The sequence below is a fragment of the Beta vulgaris genome, chromosome 1, assembly GCF_026745355.1.
Source record: "Beta vulgaris subsp. vulgaris cultivar EL10 chromosome 1, EL10.2, whole genome shotgun sequence".
NCBI lineage: Eukaryota > Viridiplantae > Streptophyta > Magnoliopsida > Caryophyllales > Amaranthaceae > Beta > Beta vulgaris.
The window spans coordinates 55702141-55718531 of record NC_079202.1 but is presented as its reverse complement, the minus strand read 5'-3'; the positions used below and the strand labels follow the sequence as shown (position 1 = coordinate 55718531).

Sequence of the window (16391 nt, the reverse complement as noted above, 5' to 3'; positions counted from 1 at the left end):
ATCTATAACCATATCTTAAAAATTATTTAACTAATTATAAAGTGCAAAACATAAAAAAAAAAAAAAATCAATGAGGTTGCATATAATATTTGTTTTATACAAATTTTTTAAAAATTTTGACCTTAAAAAGTCAAATAAAATCAATAATAAGGGTCTGTTCTCCCAACTTATTTTCAGTTCAATTCAGTTCAGTCTTATTCAGTTCAACTCAACTCAGCTCTGGACAATACTTTTACTCTCACATATCACTATTCATTTTAGCTCATTTCAGTTCAGTTCAATTCAGTTGTTTTATGCCGAAGAGAACAGACCCTAAAGGAAGGAGAAGAAGTAATATTAAGGTGCCTAAAGGCCTCCAAAGTCCAAAGAAAAAGAAAAGATATGCCACCAATTCAGGCAACAAAAAGAGAATCATGCAATGTTGATGATATAATTTGTATAATGAAATCCCAAACTAACCAACTTGGTGGGTTTAAATTTCTTTAAGTACTAGACTTTCGCTTTCACCTACTTATTACTTGAAGAGAGAGAAAAAGAATAATTATCTCATTCTTTGAAGAACCCTTAAAACGGTTAATAAAAAGGGAGAGTTAGTTCAGGCTGCCATTTTGCGTGGATTTCTTGCTAATTAGTGGGCCCACTTTTTTATTTTTATTTTACTTTACTATGTTCAATTCTGTTTTACTCAGACAACCTAAACTAACTTAAGTTATGGCAGATAAATCCCCTAATATTGCGTGAATTAGCCGCTTTCGCATTGGTTATGCTACTTTCTTGCTACAATTTGGTGTCCAATGGAAAATTAAACGGGTTGTAATAAAGAACTAGTAGTAATTTAGCTCGGGTGATGTCTCTGTTCGGTTAATTATCAAATATATTATTATTCATAAATTTCATACTTTATTTTATTATTTTTTCGTAATATTTTGTCTAATACAAATTGGAAAATAGACGTTATGGCATGATAAATTGTCTTTAAAAAAAACTTATTAAGGAATTGGGGATAAAAATAACAATTTCAATGCAATTAGGGTAAGGGAATGTTAGTATTACTTAATAAAAGTGTTAGAGATCAAAAAAGTTTGTATGTGTCTTCATAATTACGTATTTCCTCCGTCCTGTTTTAAATGAAACATTTGTTTTTTTCACGCAACCCAACGCGCTTCTTTAATCATTAATATTTTTAGTTGTGCAGACGTAAAAAATATAAAAAAAGTTATAATTTGATAGTAAGTATCGAGAAAGATCTAACAAGATCTCACTTGACTATGTTTTTCTTTATATATTGGCGATAAATTGGAGTCAATATTGATCAATGAATAGTGTCATTTTTTTTTATCCATAATGAATAGTGTCACTTCACCCAACTTTTCATTTAAAGCAGAACGGATGAAGTATTATTATATAATTACATATAATTATAAGACTTTATTATATTTTACTTCGAAACATTAAGCATTGAAATTATGGTGGATTAGTGGTCAAACTCTCACGTTTCATTTCATTTCATTTCACATTAAGCATTATGTTCGATTCCTAGTACCTACATATTGTTAACATTTTTTAAAGGAGATTATAAACATGTGTATTAGAAGTTTCAGAAGAGTGTCATGTGGCACCGTTCCTTTGATAGGAACGCCTTTTAATATATTTGTATAGATTATTTATCATGATTAGGTGATAATGAGCCTGGCCTATTCGCGAACAGTTCAGGATCACTCGGCCAAAGCTCGGCTCGTGGTGGCTCGACTGGTATTCGAACACGACTCAAGACTTTAACGACCCGAGCTGATGATTTAGGTAAAGCTCGGTCCGAAAGCTCGTGAACAAGCTCGATTATATATACATTTATTTAGAAAAATAGTATATTTATATATATATATATATATATATATATATATATATATACCTAAATATATGAACCTAGATATCACAAAATAATAAGTTAATAGTTTCGTCTAATAAAAAAACCTATAAATCTCAAATGTTAAAAAAAATAAAGAAAACATGTAGAAACTAGGGGTGATAAAGAATTAAGCTTGTTCGTGAACAGTTCGAACTCGGCTTGTTTAAATTTGGTCAAAGTTCGGCTCGTTAAGCTTCAAGTTCGGCTCAAGCTCGGATAAACTTAAATGAACACAAGTCGAGCAGACCACAGTTTGGACTCGACTCGACTGGTAAGCAACCCTAGACATGATCATAAGTTTGTTTCTGTTTTTTTTGGTGAACAAAGTAACATAGTATTTCAGAGTTTGAGTTTACATAATGTGAAATAAACTGCTGAAAACAAAAGCTAAGGGGTGAGGGCTCATGTAAAACTTTGATAATCCTTCAATTATGTTAGTTGGTTAAAAGATGATACTTATATAAATATAATTTAAGATAGTTATCTATCTTATCTTAGGTGATACAAGTGAATCATAACTTGTACGTAACCCTTAATAGAATACCATAGAACATTGAGTCCTTTTAATTACTTATGTGATTACTATTGCATTTTATTTAACTAACATCTGATTTGACATTTGCATACAATAATTTGCAGTAATTATTAAAGACAAACAAATTTAGAGTTAGAATAATTTTCTATTCTTCCTCAAGTGAGACCATTTGTATTTGGCAATTGCTCTTCATCTTTTTCTATCTTTCAATAAAAAGAACAGTTTTTGGATTTCAGAGATACCTCGAGTTGTTGTATGAATAATTTAAGCGCAAAATGAAATCATGAAGAGATTTTATACTTCCTGAGTTTAGGACATGCAATTAGATGACTTTTGGGTCAATAGGTAATAGCGAATGTTCGATTTTGCTATTATGGGTTATAGGCTTGTAATTATATTGTTTGTTATCTCTATTACATAAGGGATGACGCTAAGTTAGACTTATTGAATAAATTAAAGGAGAGTGACTCATCGAGTGTATTTGGCTCATCAAATTGTGGAATTAAAAAATAGAAACAAAAATAATATTCTGAAACATTCAAAATGGAATGCAAGCACTATATTATGGGACAGAGGAAGTATTATTTTAAGTTAAGTCAGTTATAATTTAATTGGGTGTTAGAGAGCGACTAAGCGTAGTGATATAGACGAAATTCGATTTTAAGTCCTAAATACCACCCACAAGACTTACGAATTAAGATAAATGGCATCCAAAATTACGAAATTATAGTTGATTAAGCCTGTTTTATCTACATGCATCATTTTATGCGGCTTTCGTTCTATCCCCTTGTGTTATATCTTATGTATGTACTCCCGACATTATTCCACTTAGGGGTGAACACAACTAGGTACCCGGTATAATTTCATAGACCCGGGTCCAGAATCGGACCCAGTGGGTATTAAAAATCTGAAATTGGAATTGGAACTGGTCCAACCGGGTCTTAAATTTGCGGACCTAGACTCGGAACCGGTGGGTACCAGGTCCAAAATTGGGTACCCAGTTGTAAGTTTAACAACATACTAAGATGGGCAAATTGAGCTATAAAATTTTAAAAAAAATTAAATGGGCTAAAAGGCCTACTAAATACTAACTTACTTTTTACTTAACAACTATTATCCTATTACCAATTCTACATGAGTATATGAAAAAAACCAATTCTAAGTATCGGGTACCCGAACCCAGACTCGCTCCAATCGGGTACCCGAACCCAGACTCGCTCCAATCGGGTACCTAGAGCCGGAATTGGACAAAACCGGGTACCCACCAGGTACCAGGTCCAACAAAATTCTACCCAGAATTGGAACCGGAAGTAACCGGGTCCATTTTTTGGACCCGGACCCAGTTGGACCGGGTCCATACCGGGCCCGGGTCTGGATTTGGGTACACAGAATTTCTGCTCACCCCTAATTCCACTTACAAGAACTGGAAATATGTATAATCTTGCTAAAGATTTTTTTTTACAACAAGAAAACGTGCATTAATTAAAAAAAAAAAAGGAAGTACAACCTGATGTTATTACAACCAAATAAAACAAAGCAAACAAAACTAAAGGAGTTTTATTAGCTCTTACAAACCATATAAAACGAAAACAAGTAAAACCGATAAAATATCGTATTTTATAGAGGTCGTGTTATTCAATGATTGTGATGATTGAGGCAAAACCGATGGAAGTGGAAGAAGTGAATCTCGTTCATGATCCGGACAATTATCAACCAACGACGAGCTTCGTATCTCACCAGATGAGCAATCCCAACATCCTTCTGTCGCTTGGAATTATTGGCTCATTATTTTTTGAAGAGTCATGTTACTAGGTGACTCATTACTCTCTTGAGAGAGTATTGCAGGTTTCTCCTTTTGGTAGGAGAAATGCATTTGAGTTGGCATCCTAAAAACCACCAGATGCAACTGGGGTGCCGCCTTCAGATTTGATTTTTTCAAGGTAAAGATCATTAAGATCAATGCCAAGCTAAGAAGAGAGCTAAATATTTTGAGCTCTTGAACACTTCTCCGATTCGAGAAACCGAAAAACACACGAACCATGAAATCTTTTCATCGCCTCGTCCATGCTCACAATCTTTAGAATGACCAACGGAGGGATCCCTAACTATTGGATCTACACTCTCAACTTGCTTGCATTTTTCTAAGGTCTAAGGTAGTACCATCCTTGTCCAACTGACAGACACTTTGTGATTTCCACAACCAACTACAAATAACAGCTTCTACAACTCGAGAGAAACAACTTCAACTATTTGGAGATTTACCACGCATACTAGGAAAAAAACCAGCACGCTTATATCTAATATAACTAGGGAGGGGATACCAACAATCAGGGGGAGGGGAAGTCCGAAAACCAGGGGAGAGGAAAGGGAAGCCTGAAAACCAAGGGAAAAGGGAGATGCACGAATGGGGGATGGGGAGTGGGAGACGCACGAACAGAGGATGGAGAAGGGGAAATGCCCTAAGACGCCAAACAGGGATAACAAAATCAGCGACTCGACGAGATACACTAGCCTGAGGCACCGCGATAATGGGGAAGGAAGGGGGAGACCAACTAACATAACAGGGGAGGGGAAAAAGAGGTCCGACAAACGTAACAGGGGAAGGGAAAGGGAGGTACGGCGAACGCAACAGGGGCCGACTAAATGGACGACGGGGGCGGGAAATAGGTAAATGGGAAGGGAAAAACGGCGAAGGGGAAGGAGACAATAAACTAAAACAACCTAAAAACTAGTAAAAAAAAATAAGCGGTAAAGATGGGAGCAGGTCGCCGACAATTCGGTGATCGGCGTGCACTCAACCAGCCACCAGCAAAGCCGGCTCGGGACGGCGTGGAAAGTTTAGGGTTTCTAGATTTTGGGGGTAATTTAGAGAGAGAATGGGGAAAGGAGAGAACCCTTTGGACGTATTATGTTATCTTCTTGCTAATGATTGCAACTTTAAGTATGCTTATTTTCTTTTAAAAAAAAGGAAATTTCACCTAGTGTTTAGCAAAATTTATTTAGGTACCTTGGTTTCGAAAATTTTGAAATATAAAAGGTACTGTTGAGATATATCAAAAATTATATTAATTATTATCCTATTAACATCAAAACTTCTTAAGTATATTTTTATGAAGGCTCTAATTTAGAATAATGTTTCCTTTTTAGTATTACTATCACTCTAAGCTTAGTACATTCCTTATATTATAGGGTCTCCCTATTTGCAAAGAAAAGAGAACCGCTACAGAGATGCTAGTTGGGAAGGTGTGTATGTAGGTTTATAGAACTCTTGTATATATACTTTTTGCAAGATATTAGAACGACCTCATGAAGTAGGGTTAGGGCCTGTTTTTCCCAGCTTATTTTCAGTTCAGTTCAGCTCTTGACAATACTTTTACTCTCACATATCACTATTCAGTTCAATTCAGTTCAGTTCAATTCTGTTCAATTCAGTTCAATTCAGTTCAGTTCAATTCTGTTCAATTCAGTTCAGTTCAGTTCAATTCAGCTGTTTTATGTCGAAGAGAACAGACCCTTAGTTATATTAGCTTTTATCATCAGAGATGAAGTTGCATTCTGTTGTGATTTGTCTCAAAATAAAATTTTAATGCTTCTGCATCCAAATTAATTATCAAAACCATTTTGGCACGATCTATTAAAAAAGTGGAAAAGTAACGAGAAAGAAGTGAAGCGTAAAGAAAAAATTGTCAAAAAGTGTATACATGTGACAAATAAATTGGTACACTGAAGAAGAAACATGTGTCAATTAATTTAAAATGGAGGTCATATACCTTAATAGCATATCTTGTTAATTTTAATGTTTGCAAGGATACTTGATGATTGCAAAATTTTATGGGCACCTGATGAAAATTCCCTTTAATATGTAAGGAATTAAAATCATGCTACTAAGTATGCGCGTGTTTGACGATAAGTAGTATTTCAAGTAGCTTTAACGACACGTTTGGTAGTTGGTTATAAATAGTGGTAATGAAAATGAATCTGTATGTAAATTTGTAAAGAAAATTATTATTCATTCTCATGGTAATGCTAATTTATCCTAAAGTGTCTTTTTTTTTTCTTTAATTTTCGTTCCCATCCAATACCACCTTGCAGGTGGTAATGAGTGCTAATGAGTGCTAATGAAACTTGTTTCCCCTTGGAGAAAAAACACAAACTTAGGGTGAGATTGCTTCCCCTTGGAAAGAAAAACACAAACTTGGGGCTGAAACTGCTTCCCCATGGAGATTATAAGGGTGCTTGCGTTGCAACTAGGGCTGGCAATGAGTTGAGACAGCTCGTGAGCTACTCGAACTCGGCTCGGTCAAAGCTCGGTCAAACTCGAGCTCGGACTTGACTCGACAGGTTAACGAGTCGAGTCGAGCCACTCAATACTCGACTCGAGAAACTCGTGAGATACTCGATAAAATTTTATATATATATACTTTTAATTTTTTAAGAAATTTTAACTTTATATTTTTTCTATAAAAATACTTGTACTTTTCTTTTTTTTTAAAAATGAAAAAAAAAGTGTATAGAATGACCAAAAAGCAAAGTAAAGAATTTCTTCTATGAAAAATAGAAACTTATCAAATGACCAAAAAGCTTGAAACGAGTTCGAGTTCGAGCTTGAGACGAGTTCGAGTTTAGGTTTCGAGTTCGAGTTCGAGCTTGACAATTTGAAACTCGCGAGTTTTCAGGTCGAGTCGAGTTTGAGTATGAGTTTTCGAGTTCAAGTCAAGTTTAGTCAAACTCGAGCTTGACTCGCATCATTACCAGCCCTAGTTGCAACATTATAATTAAAATTTGCTCCCATTACCATCATTTATTAACGACTACCAAACGAACCGTAAGAGGTATGACTAAGTCAATACTCTACTAGATAATGAGTGACGTTTGGTAAAGAAGTGGTTTAAGGAAGGTTTTAGTAATTGAGAACTTGAAATTGTGTAAAAATTACAAAAAGTTGCTTTTATGGTAGAGGTAGCTTTTGTAGCGGTTTTTGAATGATGGAAGATACCTTAGATTTTGATACTAGTAGCAATTCTATTTTTATTGCGAACAGTCAACTGATCTAATAGTGTTTAAGCAACCAAAACGTTGGATTTTAGTTAGTTTTATTTTCAAAGGTGAATCTTTAATATTTTACGATTTAACTTTTGGCAAAAGTCCAGGTAATAAAGCTATAACGACCGGCCATGTGTTTATGACTTATTCACCTTCTTGAGTTTTTTAGTGTCACATATATTTGTATGATGAGATAATGACTTTTTTTAATTGGTAAGGTAAACTGTCCTAAGAACTTCGTACAAGTTAATATGACAAATTCAACTACACAGGCAAAACCTTCCGGAAGTAAGAGGATGGTAAGGAAATTCCACCATAATGTATCTCTAGTGGAATACAAACCTCACCATTAGATTCAGTATTACTTGGTTATAATGAGTTAATTAGTATTTAGGTCTACGTGTTGTTTTGGATGGGTATTCTGTTTTCGAACTTGGTATGCATTTTTTTCCATCCCTACTAAAATATATTAAGGAAACTCAATATTTAAAGGTACAAATGCAATAATGTGGATACTAAAAGCATGATTAAAAGTTGGTTGAGATGGTAATTGTGTTATGTATAATAGCAATAGGTCACGGTTTCAAATCTTGTTGCAAGCTAATTTTACTTTTGTTAATTAACATGACTTAGGTACACACACGTCTTTTAATATATTAGACCCAGTATTACTTTTTTTTTTTTTGAATAGTAAAATTAATTCATTAATAAAAAGTCATACGACATCTACATAAGCAATCGAATCAAACAAATACATAAGTTGAATCAAACAAAATTTCCTTCATAAAAATTACGATCGTCAAACAAATCTTGCAATGTGGAACATCTCCCGCTTATATCGCTGGAAAATACAGCCTTGTTGGAGAGACAATCTAACGATCCCTTGTAGTCGTGAGGATGATTTCCGTCGGATTCATCTGACCGTATTCGAAAAATTGATAACCTTTATGATCCCGCATAATTCTTCACCAACAAAATAATTTCACGGCAATCCATTAGATTTAGTATCCCGGATTGTAACCTGTAGAAATTCCCCCTCTAAAAGAGGAGAAAAACCCTATCTTTCGAAAGAGGTCGAAAAACCTTGTCTTTCGAAGGAGATCGAAAAACCTTTTCTTACGAAGGAGATCGAAAACCCTGTCTTTCGAAGGAGAAATCGTTATTGGAAACCTAAAAAACAAATAAAAAAAGCAAAGGTGGGGGTTTTCCAACGGTAAAACCGATGGAAGCCCCTTTAAAAATAAAAAATGGAGGTTAGGGTTTTTGAAAGTAGAGAGGAGAGTAGACCCAGTATTACTTGGTTATAATGAGTTAATGACTAATTTAGGGTCCTTAAAATGATAAAACTTTATACACAAAACTCTTACTACTAATGACAAAAAGTCCTTAAAATTGATCACTGCAACTTTATACACAACTTCACCTAGTTTTCCTCATTTACCCTTGTTCCAGCTTCAGTTTTGGTTTGCTAGTGGTAGTTCAACAGGGGCATAAAAGTGAATATGCACAAGAGTGAGATAAGCTTAAAAAAAAAAAAAAAATGAAGTGTCTACTGTCAGCTCTGCAACAATGGAGAAGAGAGGGTACCAAAATCAGGAAGATCATATGTGGGTCCCATCGGCATAGGAGGAGAGAGAGAAGGAATCTCTTGCCGGCTTACTGTTGTGCCCAATAACCAAAAATTTAGTTAGTGAAATATAAACTTATAAGAAGATAATCCGCTTACTAAAGATAGACATTAATATACAACGTAATTCAACTTATGATCGAGCAATAGAAAATATTGTTTGATAATCTCTGAAAATGGCATCCCTTTTATTTTACAACTGTTGGAACATTTATACATAAATGGACTTAAGTGTACAAGGCAATGAAACAACATTGGATACCTTGTGTTCTTGGATGCTCTTAGTTGATTATGAGGGATGTTACTAGTCATTGATTTAGCATTAATCTTGATGGTTAAGTGTAGTATGTTACATGAGGTTTAATACTCATTAACATGCTAATGAATTAAGATTTTAATGAGTTCTTCAATGGTGTTTCATCACTCCTTTGTGACTAATGGCATCCTAGGTTGATGGCTATAAATAGGCCATTGTAGTTCACTTGTGAAAGAGATAGAAAAAGGTGTTAAGTGTTCTCTCCTCTAAACACTTGCTTGCTCTTTGAATTTCTAGCTAATTTTCATAGAGTGTAAATCACAATCCAAAACACAAAGTCCTTTAGAATTCACTTTGATTGATCATATAAGTGAATTACAACTCCATTGTATCTCATTAGTTATTTCGTGGTAACCCGGTGATCCTAGTGGGGCGAAATTAAACTAATAGGAAAGCGTAGATTCCGTTCCTTGGAGTGATATATCCGGTTCTCTCATTGATCACACCTAACAATCTATTAGTTTAATTTTCTTTTGGATATGTTTTCACCTCTCAAGGATATGGGTCTTGAATTTCCAAGAGTTGGATATGGTTTCTTCTACGAACTATGGTTAGTATTTGTTAAAGGTAAAATGCATGTCTATTTATAATTGTTTTTGTCCTACGTATTGATGTCATATGTATGATGATCAATTTAATTATTGATGTGGTTTTATGGTTTAATAGAACTATGTGCATTTATTAACAATGTTCTATGATATATGGTTTTAATCAAGAATGATAATAATCAAAGATTATTAGGAGTACTTTTCTTGGTAAAGATAGTATGTTTATTGTGATGTTTACTTTCACAATAATTTTTGAGATATGGTCTCATGATAAATCAAAAGTATAAGTGTTTATATATCAAATTTGGTAACATATGGTCATATGGTAAAATTTGTATATATATGGGAGGAGAAATCTTATACTTGGATATTGATTTATGAAATGTATTTTTATGCATATAAATTAAGCCTTTATACTTGGGATAAGTATAAAGAAAGATAATTATTTAATTTATTATCTTTGACTCAATTTATTTAAGTGACATGTCTTGATTGAAAATGAAAATATATGGCTTTTGGTATAAGAAGGATTATATATTTTGATACAAATTAAGTCATGGATTTAGGAATTGGTATTTTTTACTAGAAGATGATATTTTCATGGAGGTTTATTCTTTATGAAAATGTTGTTTCTTTGTGGAGGAGGTTTATTCTTCATAAAGGAGGTGTTTCTTCTTGGATGTGTAATTCCTTGGAAATCCAAGAATTAGTTTGTGGAGCATTTTCAAGTACTATAATAATTGTCATGTAAATTAAATAGATGGAGTGATATTCATTTGATATGTGAAGTGATTGTGTGGCTAGTCCATGTATCATATCACTAGTTATTGTGATATACTTCTATTTTATTAAAGGGGTACACTATCATGTTTATATTGTAAATCATAGCATATGGAAATGCGACACTATTATATGCTTGATTTTATATAACATGGAGTCGCAATCTTGAATTTTTATACGGTTCATTTTAACTTGGAAAAGTCTTTGGCCAAAGTGTTGTCAAGTTAAAATAGTATAAAAAATTGTAAAGGGGTGGAAAGCCCAACTTAAATTACTAGCAAAGAAAACTCGATTCAACGTTTAGTACGACGCTAAATCTTGAATTCAATGAGGATCCAACTTTACTTAGTAATTTGGAGCACTAAATTAGCAAATCATCCCGAGGTTAGTGCTCAATATTGCAATGAAGGAGGTTGAAAATTTATTTCTTAATAGACTTTTGGAGGATGCTCATATTGCAAGAGTGATTATTACATAAAGTCTACCTATATGAGTAAGAAGTTTGGCCGCTTCACCAAGTTAGGGGCTTAACTTGGAAAACTCATGAATGGATATGGACACCATGGCGTCAAAGGTGTAGAGGGTTAAAGGAATTTTTGTTAGTACTTGTGTGTGTTGTATCTTTGATAATTCGTAGTGATTGTTTGATTCAAAGCTTAGTCTATCATAACAATTGGAGTTATCGTAAAGTATACATATACAAAGTAGGAATTCAATCTTTATGACATTTCTATTTATGCACAAGTATGTTGTTTTGTGAATAATTTTGTGCAAGTCGTTAGCCATTTATATTATAAATGGGAGGAGGATTGTTGGAACATTTATACATAAATGGACTTAAGTGTACAAGGCAATGAAACAACATTGGATACCTTGTGTTCTTGGATGCTCTTAGTTGATTATGAGGGATGTTACTAGTCATTGATTTAGCATTAATCTTGATGGTTAAGTGTAGTATGTTACATGAGGTTTAATACTCATTAACATGCTAATGAATTAAGATTTTAATGAGTTCTTCAATGGTGTTTCATCACTCCTTTGTGACTAATGGCATCCTAGGTTGATGGCTATAAATAGGCCATTGTAGTTCACTTGTGAAAGAGATAGAAAAAGGTGTTAAGTGTTCTCTCCTCTAAACACTTGCTTGCTCTTTGAATTTCTAGCTAATTTTCATAGAGTGTAAATCACAATCCAAAACACAAAGTCCTTTAGAATTCACTTTGATTGATCATATAAGTGAATTACAACTCCATTGTATCTCATTAGTTATTTCGTGGTAACCCGGTGATCCTAGTGGGGCGAAATTAAACTAATAGGAAAGCGTAGATTCCGTTCCTTGGAGTGATATATCCGGTTCTCTCATTGATCACACCTAACAACAACTTTGTTTATTGTTTGATCTCGTGAATTTCCTCACTAGCTTAGCTATTATTGTGCTTTACATGATTTAGTTAACCCTTACTTTTGAAAAAATAAAAGATATTACTTACATATAAATAATGTGTCAAATCTAAAAAAATTATAATTAATGTTAAGATTTGATAACAATAATCTTCTTTATTGATACGGGTGAAATAAAAACATCTACCGGTTACTAAGTTAGATATCAAGAAAGTAGCATATTAAGGATATTTAAACAGACACGGAGGAGTTGGTTACTTGCACAGACGACATAAAAAAATAACAGATTTATCATTAGATAACATTTGTGTATGAAATTGGTTCATCTCAAAATTTAACCTGAAAAAAAGGAAACTCATTTCAGATAGGAAAACTCCAATCATTTCAGTTTATTTCAAAAAAATATATAATTTTAATTACCATTGATGAAGGAGTCAAAATATGTACAATTTTATCACTAACCATTCAAAAACTTATAAAAAGTTTATTTCCAATAAAATTCCAACTAACCACACACCCAAAAATAACAAAAAAAAAAAACTCAATACCCCCATTTTACCAAGTATAAATAAACCTACCCTACCTTCCCCTTTATATTCCATCTTCCTAACACCAAGACAAAACCTCCATTCTTTCTCTCTCTTCCTAAATTGCAATCCTCCATTTCTCATTCATTCATACATTCATAAAATTTGATCATTTTAAACATCCCATATAAGGTAATTATGCTCCACTACAATTTTATCTCAATATGTGCTCAAAAACATCTTGTTTATACTTAAATTTTCTACATTCTTTCCCAAACTTCCCAAATCCCCCAAAAAAAAATCATGATATTCTCTTTTGGTGAAAGAAACAGTATTACCTTTTATGCAATAAATTTGATGTTAGAACAACAATAATTTTCTTGTTTTTATTCATTGAATTTATGTTGTTTGATACTTGATAGTATTTACTAAAAACAAAGAACTGATCTTGTGCAGAGACATAGGCCCACAAAAAAAGGTATCAAAAAGAGGAGAGATAAAATGTATGATGATACAGAGGCAGCTTCTTGCTTTGACCCCAACAACATCCCTGAAGTAGCTGCTGCAACTGCTAATCTTACTATTAATGGAAATTCTTCTGCAATTCAAGATCATGGCTTTTCTTCTCATGAAACAAACACTATGAATATGATTAACAACAACCACAACAACAACAACAATCATATACATATTCAGGAATCTGATTCCTCTATGGAATTCCAAAACCCTAATATGGGTAACAATTTTAGTACCCATTTGTTACCCAACTGCAATTCTACAACTGATCATGATCTTAATACATGGGGTCCCACAAATAATGTTAACCACCATAACAATAATAATAATAATAATCATGAAATGGGTTTTACTCATTTTGATGAAAACATGCAACCTACAACTGATCTTCTGACACTTCTTCATTTACCTAGATGTTCTTTTACCTCCTCCTCAAGCTCTTTACTTCCCCCTACTCAATCTCTTTCCTTTGGAAAGCCGCAATCGCCGCCGCCACCACCACCAGCTTTAAGCTTTGTAGGGGAGCTTAATAACCCTAATATGATGGTGGATAATCCATCAGGGTCTGGCTCTTCTACCATATCTTATGATCCAACTGCGGCCGCCGCGGCGGCCGCATTGTCATATGACCCTTTGTTCCATTTAAACTTACCCCCTCAACCTTCCCCTCTATTGAGGGACCTTATGTTTCATCAGACTGTATTACCACATACAAATGCACATGGGTATAGTAGTGGAAGAGGGAATGGGAATCTAGGGAATGGGAATGGGAATGGGAATGGGAATACTTCTTCTTTGTTTGGTGGGATGGATGATGTTGAAGGTAATACTATCAATGGGATTGCTGGGATATACCAAGATGGAGATCATCATATTCATGGTAATGGGGTTTTTGAGTTTGGTAAAGGGGATGGTAAAGGAGGTAAATGCCCTAAAAATTTTGTTACTGAGAGACAAAGAAGGCAAAACTTCAATGACAAGTATCAGACTCTTAGAGGCCTAGTTCCCAACCAAACCAAGGTATAATTTGCATTATCTTTCCCACTATCTTACTTTAATTTATAAGATTTTGATATGAATAGTGTAAAACTTCTTCCGTCTTCTCAAAATAATCCTAATTTTTTATTGTTCATATATAGGATTAATCTCAAGTTTTGAGAACAGGCCTTAAAGTGTTATTTTTCTTGTGCGTGTTTGTTGAGTCGTGTTGAAAGCACTTCAAATTATTTTGAGGTCGCTTTCAATTAACTATAAAAGAAATTTTTTAGAAGATTGATAAAAAGTCGAGATTATTTATGTCAATATCCTGGTTTGGGTGATCAATATGCACATAGAATGATAATGTTTGTTAAAAATGATGAAGGGGGATAGAGCATCAATAGTTCATGATGCAATAAGCTACATAAAAGAGCTAAGAACAACAGTAGGAGAACTAAAACTCCTACTTGAGGAGAAGAGGATGTCAAAGGAAAGAATAAAAAGACATAAGCCTGATAATCATCAAGACACCACTGGTGGTACTAGCACCAATGGTGGTGTGGACAACCTTAGTAATGGCGTCGACGGGGCGGCAGCTGTGGTGAAACCTGACCCAGATGAGGAGTTTAAGGGTTCAACCGCCATCCAACTACGAAGTTCATGGATCCAGAGGAAGTGTAAGGACACAGAAGTTGATGTTCGGATTGTGGATGATGATGTTACCATTAAGCTTGTGCAGCGCAAGAAGATCAACTGTTTATTGACTGTTTCTAGAAATCTTGATGATCTTCACTTGGACTTACGCCATGTTGCAGGAGGACATGTTGGGGATTATTACAGTTATCTTTTCAATTCTAAGGTAATCAACTTTCTATTTACATTACTATTTTCTTCTGGTAATGAGTAATCGTACACACCAACTTACAACCCCTTTGATTAGTGGTCATAAATAATTAAATGGTGGTAAGGGTGATTGTAATTAGGTGTAAATTTGTAATTCTAATATAAGTACGGTACCCATGGTTTTCTCTAAGGGTGGTACGCGAGACTTGGAATTGGGATTGAATCATGTCTATATCATTGCGTTTAGACGCTCATTTAGATCCAAAAAGAGTATAAGTGCCCACGATATATCCTCTAGGGGTGGTACACAAGACTTGAGATCAAATCTTGTCTATATTTGTGCACTTGGTCGCTCATTTTCACCAAAAAAGAAAATATGAGTACCCATAGACCATGGTAACGAAATATAAGTACCCACCAAGCCTATATCATTGTGCTTAGTCGCTCATTTAGACCCAAAAAAAATATAAGTACCCATGAAATATCTTCTAGAGGTGGTATACAAGACTTGGGATCAAATCTTGTCTATATATGTGCACTTGGTCGCTCATTTACACCAAAAAAGAAAATATAAGTACCCATAGACCATGGTAATGAAATTTTATCATGTAAGTTAATCTTATTTCTTGGTTGTTTGTTTTGGTGGTAGATATGTGAAGGGTCATCAGTGTATGCAAGTGCAATTGCAAATAAGCTGATTGAAGTTGTGGAGAGACAATATGCTGCTACTTCTGTTGCAGTGCAAGCGAAGCTATGAAGTATGAAAGTTGGCAATAATGGGTGTATGGAAATTACTAATTATCTGCCTCTCTATGAAAATTGTCTGGTTTCACTAATGCACTTTTTACTAGTTTTTAGCTAGCTAATTTGTAATCAAGAACAATAGTTAAGTGTAGTCTACCCATTTCAAAGTTAATTAGGAAATTCTAACCAAGTTTATTGTTGCCTTGTTGACATAATTATGCTACTAATTAGCATTTGATTAGTTGTGTTAGATGCTACATATATACATTGGTCCAGTTGACAGTTTCTTAGCATATATGCGCCCACGCTCTGTCTCTCTCTCTCTCTCTCCATTTTCAGATTTGTATATGAAAATTGCATTATTTAAGATGATAACAAAGTTTGTATTTTGAAAAAATGACAGTAAAGGGGAAAAAAACAAACAAAAAATAATATGTTATGTGGTACTCTATTGGGTAGTTTACCCATTATAGATAGTCAGATGAACATAATATTGAATCCAGTCCAACAATACACAATATTTTTTTGAAGTTTAGATATCAAATTGGTAATTTATTGGTTCAAAGTTACAATCATGTATTAGTGTACTTTGATCTTATCAACTAATATTGATTCTTAAATTATAGG

General features: G+C 33.9%; 1 protein-coding gene across 1 annotated transcript; it reads left to right on the top strand.

Annotated features, from left to right (window-relative positions):
• Nucleotides 1-11407: 11407 nt before the first annotated feature.
• Nucleotides 11408-16057, top strand: LOC104905178 (transcription factor bHLH91). The gene is made up of 4 exons (XM_010693627.4): nucleotides 11408-12875; nucleotides 13140-14219; nucleotides 14563-15036; nucleotides 15670-16057. Exons 2-4 carry the CDS (start codon nucleotides 13185-13187, stop codon nucleotides 15775-15777), a joined length of 1617 nt encoding a protein of 538 aa, XP_010691929.1. The 5' UTR covers nucleotides 11408-12875; nucleotides 13140-13184; the 3' UTR covers nucleotides 15778-16057.
• The last annotated feature ends 334 nt before the right edge of the window (nucleotides 16058-16391 follow it).

Bases quoted from the DNA above. Each gene is read 5' to 3' on its own strand.
- LOC104905178 (XM_010693627.4), top strand. From the start codon at position 13,185: ATGTATGATGATACAGAGGCAGCTTCTTGCTTTGACCCCAACAACATC. The intron at 14,220-14,562 runs GTATAATTTGCA...AAAATGATGAAG, and splicing joins TAGTTCCCAACCAAACCAAG to GGGGATAGAGCATCAATAGT. The intron at 15,037-15,669 runs GTAATCAACTTT...TTTTGGTGGTAG, and splicing joins GTTATCTTTTCAATTCTAAG to ATATGTGAAGGGTCATCAGT.